At 39.8% G+C, this 12,245-nt stretch overlaps 1 protein-coding gene across 1 annotated transcript; it reads right to left on the bottom strand.

Annotated features, from left to right (window-relative positions):
• Positions 1–201: 201 nt before the first annotated feature.
• Positions 202–11,333, bottom strand: wnt5a (wingless-type MMTV integration site family, member 5a). Its single transcript, XM_036532643.1, has 5 exons — positions 10,376–11,333; positions 6,300–6,436; positions 5,085–5,332; positions 2,532–2,824; positions 202–2,024 (listed from the first exon to the last, which is right to left on the bottom strand). Exons 2-5 carry the CDS (start codon positions 6,422–6,424, stop codon positions 1,566–1,568), a joined length of 1,125 nt encoding a protein of 374 aa, XP_036388536.1. The 5' UTR covers positions 6,425–6,436; positions 10,376–11,333; the 3' UTR covers positions 202–1,565.
• Between the last annotated feature and the right edge of the window lie 912 nt (positions 11,334–12,245).

The raw sequence follows: 12,245 nt of genomic DNA, 5'->3' as shown, positions 1-12,245 counted from the left end.
CAAAGTAGCTTATATGGAAACTTAGACACTGATAAGCAGATGTTTTGTTTAAAATTTATTGAAGCATATTAGCACAATGGTCCAATTAAAAAAGAACAAAAGCTATAAGAAATATTTCAGCAAGCTTCAGGTAATCAAGAAGCTAATAAATACACAGACGGGTTCATAAGGTATAGTAGCTACGTTAAAATAAGAAGTCTGGGAATAAGAATTTTAACTGAAGGTGTCACGCAGATAGTCCCGTTGCCAAAAGAGCGGACGTTTCTCGTGCCACTGCTAGAACCTTGTTATTGCAGGTGCTATAAGGTGGAAGAATACCAATGCAATGTGACAGAACGGAGGTGCATTCCCTTTATACCAAAAAAAGACTATAGTGAAAACCCAATGTCAAAATGATGCATATATCAAGAGCCTCTCGTATTGATCAGTTCAAATTATGGCGTGAAACATCTGTGTGAAGTGTTTATATGCATGCACAGTGACACCTGCGAATAACTCTTCTGGGATTACTGTATTACTTTAAGTAACCATGAAGAAGAAGAAAGGGGTTTTTCTGTTGTAAAGATGTTTAACAGAAAAATTGAAAATAAATACATACAAATTTATCATCAGTTGTATAGACGTAGTATATACAGAACATGGGATATTTCACCAAAAAAACCAAGACACTGCCCATATATATTCAAACCTTTTTTAAGTATGATCTTATAAGATTAGTGGATACCTGTGTTTATATGGAAAAAGTAGAATAATATACATGTTATATTACTGCTGATGTTCTGTTTAAAAAAATGTATTGCTGTTCTTTTAAAAAGTGCATAACGCTTTAGTTTGCAGGGAAAATAAAACCAGCCCTTGTAGGATGGGTTACAAGGGATGCAGGCATGGCTGTTGTAAATATTGGCTCCAAACCAATCAAACGCCTGCCTCTGAGAGTGTAGAATAGACTTCAAATTTCATCTCTGAATTTAACTAAATGCAAGACAGGTCGAGACTTTCAATAACCCTGCTCAAGTTCCTAAATCCAATCCAGGTGAGAACAAACCACTTGCATAGTATGATTGCTGAATGCAGACTCAAGCAGGGGAGAGGGGCACATGAAGGGTGGAAGGGGGAAACTTTGGTGTATAACAAGAATATGAAAATGCAAATTTGCCCCTGCAGATTTCCCAGCCGCAGCACAGATCCCCAAATTTACAAAAGAGAGTGTGAGTGGACAGTGATCTGTACCAAGCCATTTCTCTGCAGACTACAAAGCTTACAAAGTATGTCACTCCAATTCTTCTCATGCTCAGCCTTTTGATTTAAACACGTATTACGGAACACACACTAAAACCTATGTCATTGGTCTATGCACTTATTCTGTGTTAAAAATCCACTTGCAAGTCAGAAAAAAAATCTCTATGTAAATAAATATTTCATGATATTCTCAGTTTCTGCAGACATTAGATTTCTGTATCTATTACTTGGAAAAGTGTCAGTCTTCTGCGACGGTATAATTGTTTAACTCTATAAATATAATTTATATAGTTTTTTTCTTTTCATTTTTTTTTCTCTTAGATCTGTTATTTGCAGACGAACTGGTCCACGGTTTTTGTGCATCTCTTGCATTTGACGTAGCAGCACCAGTGAAACTTGCAGTGGCACCTCTCCACCACCTGGGCTTTGTACTGGTCATACCCGCGGCCACAGCACATGAGCTCGCAACCGTCCATGCCCTCCGAGGTCTTGTTGCAGAGCCGGCCCATGGTCCCCAGTGAGCCCGTGCTCTCGTTGCGCACGCAGTAGTCCGGGCTCGGGTCAATGTAGATGAGGTCGTAGCTGGTGGGGGAATTGAACTTGTTGTTGACCTGGACCAGCTTGCCCCTGGAGTTGAGCTTCATGGACGTGGCGCCATCATACTTCTCCTTCAGCGCGTCACCCACCTTGCGGAAGTCCGCCAGCTGGAGCCAGCATGTCTTCAGGCTGCAGGACCCCGAGACGCCGTGGCACTTGCAGGACACATGAGCCAGGTCAGAAACCGTCTGCGAGGCGAAAAAGAGCCGCATTCAGTTTCACAACCCAGCAAAACGGACTCACTGAATGCGCTGTCTTTAGCACCATCTGAAGCACACCGCCGAGTGCCTTTCTGTCACTCAGTCACTCAGAACATCCACTAATACTGAAAAGAACAATCACTCCACTGCTAAGATAAAACATAAGCATGTGTGAGTCAGATATTTCAGGATTTTCTTAATTAAAAACATGAGTCTCAACTCCACACTAGAGAAGCATTTTTTGGGGGGGGGGGGGGGGGGACAGCTGCTGGGTAAAGCATTCACTTTGATTCACAAATATGAAAGCGACATGACTCAATCTGCCATAGCCTTAAGACACATTGTGCTCAAAGCACATCCTTCAAAGGAAACGAGACCTGACACCTGGACAAAAAAATGAAAGTGATGCAAATGTGATTAACTTGGATTTTGTCCTAATGTAGCTGCGAGCGAGATGCATCAGGATACAGGAACAGGATGTGCTGAGGACCTTACCCTCCGCCCTGCTTCGTTGTTGTGCAAGTTCATTAACAGTCGCGCACTGTCATACGTGCCCTTCTGATAGGTCTTCTCGCGCTCCCGGGCGTCCACAAACTCCTTGGAGAACCTGTAGCCGTAGTTAAGGTTGTCTCCACAGCCTCCCCACAGCCAGTCTCTGGGCAGGTCCTTGGGCCTGGCTGCCCTGCTGCACCCACAGGATGACAGCTCCCCCTCTCTGCAGGCTCGGCTAACTGCGTTCACCACCCCCGCCGCGCTGATGGCATACGTGAAAGCAGTCTCGCGGCTACCTAGCAGGACAAAAAAATAAATACAGCTGGTGTTGGAAAAAGGACACAAAGTTGTTAACAGACCAACTAATACCCACGAATCATGAAAATATTTCCAAAGCATGGTGGCTGTGCTACAGATTACGGCTGTCAAATAACGTCAATGCGGTTCTAATGAAATCCTTATTCAATGGAAGTATGATCGAGCAGATATGCGGCTGATTTGGGAACATTTTCTCCAGTTCAATCAGATACCCCTGATCAATGGAAACCCAGTGTGGGTCCTCATAGCTTCAGAGATAAACTTCCTCAGCAACAGCAACCAACAGGAACCACTCAGCACTGACATAGATCAGCACCACTGTGCCCATGTAAGGGGGGGAAAGAGCTTTCAAACAAAAAAAAAAAAAACTCAAACTGATCCATGAAACAACTGACGGTTCCCTAGAAACCAAGTTATAAATGAAAATAACAGAAGGCCTGAATCTTATCCAGATGGGAAGGCCGGGCTGCAATGTCAGCCAAGGGGGAGAAAGGTTATTACTTTTTACAACTTCAAATACATCGAAGGAGATCGCCTAATAGTGCAGCTGTCGACAGACGAGCTGTCCTCAGATTGCTGGTCACCATCTTCACCGCACATTCCACCCTCCGCTCCACAAGCGTCCCTTCACACCACTGGCAACTGGAGCGGCAAGCTCCGATACCAAATACGCGCCATACTCCAGGATGTGTACCATAAATTACGCTGACAAAAAATAAAAAAGATCGACCGTCTCGGCTACTTTGTAGCTAGAGTTTCTGTTGAATACTTTGTGCAACACGATCTGTGCTTTTTTCCACTTTTCAAAAATAGGTTTTCTATTAAAATCATGATATACAGAGAGCCTGAAAGGTATCCCTTCAACGGTGAGATGAAGGCTTAGGCAATGTCAGCAGTGAGTGTTTTCATACAAGAAGTCCAAAAACAAATTTTTCCGCAGAATCAAAATAAGTGGGTGCATTCACATTTTAGACTGTGGCACGGAAGTCATGCACTTTTGAAACAACATCAGGAACAGTAGCGTGTCTGAGTACTGGCTTTTGGATTGTTGCAGAACCAAAACAACACGTTAAGGACCGTCCCACAATGAAGGCCAACAGCGTTTTCCTCCAAATGCAGACCCTGGCCTGTTTGCTGCGAGAGGGCCAACATGGAACTCATATGGAAAGATATGGAACTCATGCTACCCAAACTTGCATGTTTCCTACGCCTGAAGAGCTGTTTGTATATGTAAAGAAAACGTTTACTGTAAGCGAATGAACAAAAGGTTTGACTTTTTTTCCCCTGGCTGAAATTACCAAAAAATCTTGTTCAAATAACAAAAGAAATAAGACTCTTAATTCTGTCATTAGAACTCCTTTGTGATTTCACTGAACTGCCTCATATGCAGAGCCAGTGATGAGGTTTACAGGAATAAAGTTACTGCTGGTTTCATATTTACACGTCACTACTAGACCACTATGAAATTTGGCACCGTAGCAGCATTTACAATTTGGCAAAACAAAATTCAGAGGTACACTATAACCCGAATCTGTCCAGCAATCAAATGGAAAATTGTATTGTAACTAATTGCAACACAGGTCAGATATTGTAGTAGCCCACCTGCGAAGGACGTGAGTTAATCTGTAAATACAGGGGAACACTGCAACCTCTGTGACGAAACTATGAGAGCAATGCTCCTGCATTAACTTTAAATACAGGGCAGGCTTAAATTTGAGAAAAAATGTAATTATTCACTATTTTCAGTGTCAAATGTGAGTCATTTTGAGGCAGCCCACATTTGATTTATTCACAAACCTCATGATAAAAGTATTTCACCACAGCTGTTAAAAGGGAACGACTCCACACAAGTTCCTATGCATTAAATGCACAGGCCAGGGTTTCGAATTTAGTCTCTCTCAAAAGGAACTAGAAGTGCGTGCCTTCTTGAGCTGAACTGCACGACCAACAACTGTTTTCCAGTCAAGTTAATGCACTTAGCAAACTGCCCTGCGATATCCACTCGGCCCTGTGTTTATTTATTTATTTTTTAAAAAAAAACAGATTCAATTTTCCCCCGTTTCATAACAGGCCCCCGCTGCCAGTACTAAAAACGGCGGAGCCAACATGCACTCTCCACGTTAAAGTGAACGGCACCAGTGCCCTGGGGGATACACTGACAGTCACAGCCACTGCGGATACAAGCGATGAGCCGACAGTGCTCGGGACAAGGAGGGGGCAGGGGTGGGAGGTCTCTACCTATCTGTATGACCCTGCCGAAGACTGAGGAGTTGTCCACAGTGCTGCAGTTCCACCGGCGGTGCCTGAACTGGTACTGGCACTCCTTGATGCCGGTCTTGGCCCCTTCCCCGATGTACTGCATGTGGTCCTGATACAACTGACACAGCTTCTTCTGGCCCTGCGAAAGGCCAGCCAGCTGGCTGCACAGCGGCTGCGCTCCGATGATGTAAGCCTCTGGAATCAGGAGAGGATTCATGGCCAGGGACCTGTAAAGTGAAATATCGCAGATAATCACAATTAGTCTTGAAAGTAACCCAATATGTAGCAGTAATAGAGGGAAAAGGCCGGCTCTGCTGGTTTATTTCTGACAAAGTAAATCATTTGCACCTGAATGGAGAGAGGGAATTCTACAGAACTCAAATGAACATACAGTAATAGGAGGATTTAAGTCATCTTTCTCCTTAAGAGCTATTAAACATTAGATGTATAAAATGTGAGCATCTACAATAAAGCACACTATGGATGTACTGCAGTGTATACATTATATATTATATATACTTGTACATATATGATATATATCAGGACTCAGATAACTGAGATTAACCTGTGGATGGACTATTTTTAAAAATATACACTTTGATGTAAGAGTTATTGTAGTGACCACTGATTACAGTGTGGATAGATCTGAGGAGAACATAGAAACATATGTTCATTGTAATGAACAATTTTGACCTTCTTAATCCTTCATACATTAAATTGTGTATCCCTGTAGCACATTCTACCCTCTATTTACTGTGTGAGATGAACTTTTGGAAATGAGTTGCCCTCACACTTTTCTAGAGATATTTGGAAATTCAGTGTAAACCACAGCATTCTATGTCCAAAGTAATATTAACAATTTTGGTCTGGCAAGGGGTGAAAAAAGAAAATCAGCCTAAAAACACTTTATGCTAAGGTCAGCATGTTGTATTATTTTCGTATGATTTCATATGTGGTTAAGTACAAATGAGAGAAGTCCTGTGTGAAATGGGTGCAGTATCCAATAGGCAGAACAGGAACATCCAGATACAAATACTGTGTCTGTAGTCAGTCAGCCTGTTTTTACTACTCATTCTGTAATTTCAATTAGCCTTCCAACACCTTCAACACATTTCCTCATAGAGACCATATATAAATAGAATAGAAATCTGAAAAGCAAAGTGATGAAAGTAGAATGAAAGTAGTTACACATACCACCAAGAACTGGCATCTACAACAGCTTGCATGAAGAGCACCAAAAAGGTGACAGTGAGTAAAAAATGTCTAGAATCCATTATACTCGTGACCGCTGAGCAGGTAAATCCGTGTGGCAGGAACATTCTGAGAGGGGTCTGCGGAGAGACAAAGAACATACTTAGTGTATCTTCGGAGCAGGAGTATGTAACGGCACGAAACGACATCCAAAACCCCGCGGAGAATAATGGATTCGTATTACGCGTGTGACTTGTGCGCAGGCTTCAGTTTTCTGTAGACGATCCTGATGCTTTTGGGAGCAAGGGGCCGTTACTGGTTAGAGCTGTAATTTGGCACGAGGATTTTGCGTGAATCACATGGAGCTGATGGACATGCGCCACGGAGAATAAAATGACCTTCAAGCCGTACTGAGGAATTCCTCGTGGACAGTTCACTTGTTGGATGATTAGTAAATCCTTCCCCCAATTTCATATGACTGCAATGGACCAGAGGGGAATGACCTTACTTTCCATTTCACAGATTTAATGAACAGTCGAAATAAGTCCTGACTTAGGCAGACTAAAGTTTGCCTAAAATGAAAATAAAACATTCAACACAAGTTAAAAAAATATAAACGGAAAAGAAGATTTCTTTCGATTCATTATTTAAATCTGCGTTTAATATCCACCCAGTATCACTAACAGAAAATAAGAATCATCTTAAACGAAGTTGTTTAAAATGACCTAGATTATTAATCTATTTATGCAAATATGAACTGAAAATAAGGGAAATGAAAATAGTAATCATTGTCATGAATCAATCCGGGGGGATATCGCCTCAAAATGGCAGAACAAGTCAGACGGAGTGAATTTCACATTTCAAAAGCGTGAAAAGCCTCATCAAATCAAATGAACTGACTTAATTCTATTTACATAAACCTAGATTTGTTTCTCTGAATTTCGGAGAGGGCCAGTTGTAAGCTCTCAAATGGTGCTCACTAATTGCTTTACAGGCTCACTGCAATTGCTGTAACGGGCATAATACTGTTTGGGTTAATTTCCATTATTTAAAAAAAGATCACAGTTCTCCCCAAATCAAATTAATTTATTAATTTAAAAAATGTTAAATGCAGCCACGTGAATTCCTAACACGCTTTCGACTACGGATGTTTTTACTTGAAATGTTTGCGGCAAACACAAAAACTAGACAGAATATTTTTTCATAATATGCAACCTAGAATTAACGTCATTTTAGATATATGCATAAAAAGAGAGATATTATATCTACAGTTTATATAGTGTATGGTTGTATATTGCAAGTTCTATGTCAGTCCAAAAACCTTCGGCCCAATTGCCTTTAGCTCGTAAAATTCTCTAGATTCACAATATCATAGAAAGATTAAATACTAATTAAGAGAGGTCTGTGTATCCATTAACGTTCTCCTACTGTTTATTTATTTTCTGAGAGAATAATCTGCCAGTTTAGCAATATATCTGTACTTAACAATAGATTTGTTTTACTGTGCGCCTAATTTGCTATGCCAAAAAACAGCGCGAGTCAAATTAAATGTATACCAATTACATACTATATTAAATGTAAGCATTTAATATTGTAATTTACACGAGAAAGAAATACACTTGGATATTTGTGGTGTATTGTTTTACGCAATCTGCAATCACACCCCCCAGGGCATTGTGCTTAATCGTAACTGTCAAGCTGCTCCAAAATGACATAAATCTATATATGCTGATGGGACCGAGAAATGAAACAAATATTTGAATAACAATCTCGAAATGCTTACATGTTTTAATGCGTCTAAAGTATTTAAAAATTCATCTGTGCCAGTATTCTGTTTAACATTCTCCCTGTAACTACAGTTCAGCCTACATTATGCGAATTTATAGCATGCTGTAGGCGTCCAAATTACTACATCGTGTGTAAATATATCATCTTTATTTGGTATAAAAGTATCGCTAAACTGCGAGACATAAAAAATGTTCCAGATATCATTCTAAAGATCTTTTCAGTACATTGATTTTATCATCTTCCACTAACTTTTACATCTTAAATTATATTTACATGCATCAATAATCTCAATACTATTTTTTTACTTCCTCAAAGAAAATTGTTAATTTTCTGCCTACCTCAGGCAAGCACGTGACATTATGTTCCCCCTTCACACTATATATTATTTCTGTTTCTGAGAATTAATGATTGCCTGTGCTTTATTACGGCGTGTATTTTCCAAGGTCCGAACATTTTTATGCTCAGAAAAATGGGCCTCAAATTATTACTAGAAGTAGAGCCAAATTTTACATCAGGCGTGGTCCGTATGTTTGAATTTAGCCTATATTGATCTTTCATGAAATCAGAAAGTTCACTATATTGGTACATGTTGATTTAACCACGATTGAAAAAAAAGATATAAAAACAGCACCGTCACTTTTAAGTGTAAAATGTATCACAGGATCATTCATGAAAAATGCGCCGTTCTACCGATACTGGGCGACTTGCGGTTTGTAGAAGTATTTACGGGTACTCATGTAAAAGTCGCCCTCGAAAAAGGTTTGTGGTCTGTGATTCCTGTATACAACTTATAAATGAAATACAGTACATAACCTGCTGGCGACCGAAATTACTCGTGAAAAAGAACATAAGAAAACTTAATTGGAAGCCCTCGACTAGAAATGAAACAAGAACACAACTCGTCTAAATCGAGGAACGCTCGTAACAAATGGCACCAAAGGTTAGACACAGTTAACCTGTCATAACAGCAATGGCGATAAAACAGATCATCGAAAAAGTATGCACTTCCTCAGACGTCCATAGAAACAGTAGCGCAGAACATGTCCAATGTCAGGTCCGAGTGATCTTGGCCAGAGAGCGCTCAGGTGCGCGTAGGGTAGGGAAAGAGCAGCGGGCAGGGTTGCTAAGAGGCAATGACACTCAACTGACCAACACTCCGGGGTTCCCTTTTAACGATGGTCATAATTCTACTGTAAAGGCGATAACAGACTGATCTTCAGCATTGCTCAGCGAAACCGCAAGGAACTCTACACGTTTTTTTAGACTAAAGTAAAATGTAACCTGAAGGTAATAATTATTGTGTTATAATAAATTGTGTTGATGACTATAATACTTCAACTATTTTTACACTATTTCTTCACAGTATTTGCAACCATGACACAAAGAACAGTCGAGGAAATTAAGAAAATGCACGTAATTTTGAAAGGATCAAAAACATCGACAATAATAAAACTCACCAGAGACATACGTACCTAGTGTAAACATAGTAATCCTTATAGCTATACGCTAGCAGAGAAACTAACAAATCTATTTCGTGTTGCTGAAATGATTTTTAGTAGGCCTAAGGAACGAAATTGTGTTGCAATTACTTTTAAGCAAATTTAAGAAATTCGGACTTTCTTCATTTTCACTTTTATATTAGAATGAAATTAATATAGCTATTTAAAATTTTAATTATGCGCATCAGAAAGCATGCAATCGTGACAGTAATATAGCTTTCAAGATTTACAATAAAAAAATTACGCGTTGCAAATTCAGGCTGTGTAACGTAATTTCACATGGACACAAGTACGCGTTTCATTACGTCAAATGTCCGATTTCCGCAACAAGTGATGGTCATTCTTTGATGACCGCCGTATTAATTTAGCCTACACAGTTCAGAATGCGTACGACTAATCACACATGAATCATAAGTGAGACGAATCCAGTAGAGGGAGCCCTACTCAAAAAGTTATTTTCACAAAAGGTACTTGGCAAAAATGTTTACATAAGCATAGCTAGGTACAACAAAAGGTAATATATGAACAATATGTTGAGCAATGTGTGCACGACAGACTATGCGGTAATATGGACATGATCTGAACACTTGAGAGTACTCCGAGAAATGATGTCTTGTAATGTCAGAGGGGTTTTACAGATGTCGGATACTCTGAACGCCACAAAAACAACCAAAATGGCCAAATTCCATTAAATTATATTTGTAGCACACAGGAAAACTTTTCAATATCCAAGAAGCTAAGGCACGACTCTGGTGTAAAACCACTAAGTACGGAGAGATGTGAAAAACTTACCTGTGAGAAGTGTATTCGTATTGGAAAGTCTGTAATCCACGTTTTACGGAGGATTATCGAGCGTTAAATTCCTTTGCAGCAGCCTTGTGTAGTTTTGCGATGTCCTTCGATTTCTCCCCGATTTGCAATCCAAAGTGAAGGAAAAGACTGTGATTTATAGGCAAATGTCTGATCCTTTAGGCTTCAAGTTTTGGTGTCGGTAAATTGGCATGGGAGAGAGTAGCAAGCGCTCCTCGCGCGGAACTGCGGATAGTATTGGAATGAAGGCTATTTACAATGTCCAAAAGCAATCTAAATAATTAGTGCCTCTAACAAATGTGGGCGTGTTTGTGCGGAAACACCTAATGACAAATAAAATATTCACAAGCAACAAAAAGTGCCCTTGGCAGATGCTTCAGCAATAAACTTTCTACCGGCGCTCTTTTGAAAGTTACTTTTTCTGACGTTCCCATATACAGTTTTATTTATTTATTTTGCAAGCGTCCACTACAATGCAAGCAAAAAATAAATGCTAGTTACCAATGACAGGGTTTGGCGAGGCAAACAAAACAAATCCAGGATGTATGCACAATTTATATCGGTAAACTATGTTTCTACCTGCTGAAACATCCATACGGGTATCTTCGCTCCAAAACTGAAGCCGTTATTTCATCCTCCATTCTGAACAAGACGCCAATCCGTCGTATTTCCTTAGTGCTTTAGATATGTACTTTAAAATCTGCCAGCCAACGTGAATTTCCTCCAAATCCAACTCTCTTTGAAGTGTGCAAAATAGGGTGACGAAAATCCTTTTCAAAAACACCACAAAACATGTAACTCCACCTTGATTTACTGAAACGTAGTCTGAAGAGACTCAGAGTTTGAAAATTAAGCACTTGTAGAGCTTCACCCACAAACCTGTGAGACAAACTCTGTGAACGTGCCGCAGACTTCGTCGACTTGTCACCTGCCTCCTCGCCTTCCCTCAGTTAACTAGCAAGTTTTGTTACTGATGCACGGCGGAAAACTTGTAGTTGGCGCATGCGCTGAACACCTTCATTGCAACAAGATGCTTGTATTAAAGCCCCAAACTCCTATTAGCAATGGATGTAAAACAATGAAACTGACTCGATGTTTGCCTTTAAGTACCCTCCCCTGTGACCAACGTAGCAAACGCCGTAGTTTTATTCTTGCCGATTTCAGTCCAAAAGCATAGAAGCACGCACCTTACTATGCCATATTCACAGGCAACTAGGTATTTTGTGAAAACGTTACAAAGAAGGATAAATTCGCGAACTGTCGACAAGTTTTAAAATATGCTCTTTTTCATTTATGACAGATGGAATGTGATTGATTTTAATCCTGGTAATTTATTCACAACCTAATTGTGTTGGTCTTGCATTTAATATCCATCAGAACATAATACACAATACAGGAGAATATTTCGTAGATATATAATTTGCAGATTTATAATAGAGCAGGATATATTCGTAGCCATATACAGTGTAAATACATTATAAACAGAATGTAACTGTTAATGTTTAAAATGCAGTTTTTCAACAAACAAACCTTCCTGCACATTTTAGCTGGCTAAACATCCATTGTTGGAACCTAACAATCAGTTCTCTCGACGTTGGTCCGACGTTAGTTAGAATGAGTTAAAAAAAAAAATCCAACACATTTCGTTTACGACTCTGAAGTAGGCCTGTATACATTTTTCGCTCCCATACTTTCTTTCAGTTTTTGAATTACACGTTTTATTTAAAAGAGAAACGTAAGTATCTAAGCGATATGTTGCCTCTACAACTATCATACATTTGAATGCAAATTGCGAATAATACGTGTTTTTAAACATAGACGCTGTTATGGCTGGTTTGGAGTTGATAATGCA

This window comes from Megalops cyprinoides, chromosome 7, assembly GCF_013368585.1.
Source record: "Megalops cyprinoides isolate fMegCyp1 chromosome 7, fMegCyp1.pri, whole genome shotgun sequence".
Lineage (NCBI taxonomy): Eukaryota > Metazoa > Chordata > Actinopteri > Elopiformes > Megalopidae > Megalops > Megalops cyprinoides.
This window is presented reverse-complemented; position numbering and strand designations above follow the sequence as displayed.

Coding starts and splice junctions, on each gene's coding strand:
- wnt5a (XM_036532643.1), bottom strand. CDS start 6,424: ATGTTCCTGCCACACGGATTTACCTGCTCAGCGGTCACGAGTATAATG. Junction 2,825..5,084: donor CGGCAGGGTCATACAGATAG/GTAGAGACCTCC, acceptor TTGTCCTGCTAG/GTAGCCGCGAGACTGCTTTC. Junction 2,025..2,531: donor ACAACGAAGCAGGGCGGAGG/GTAAGGTCCTCA, acceptor TTCGCCTCGCAG/ACGGTTTCTGACCTGGCTCA.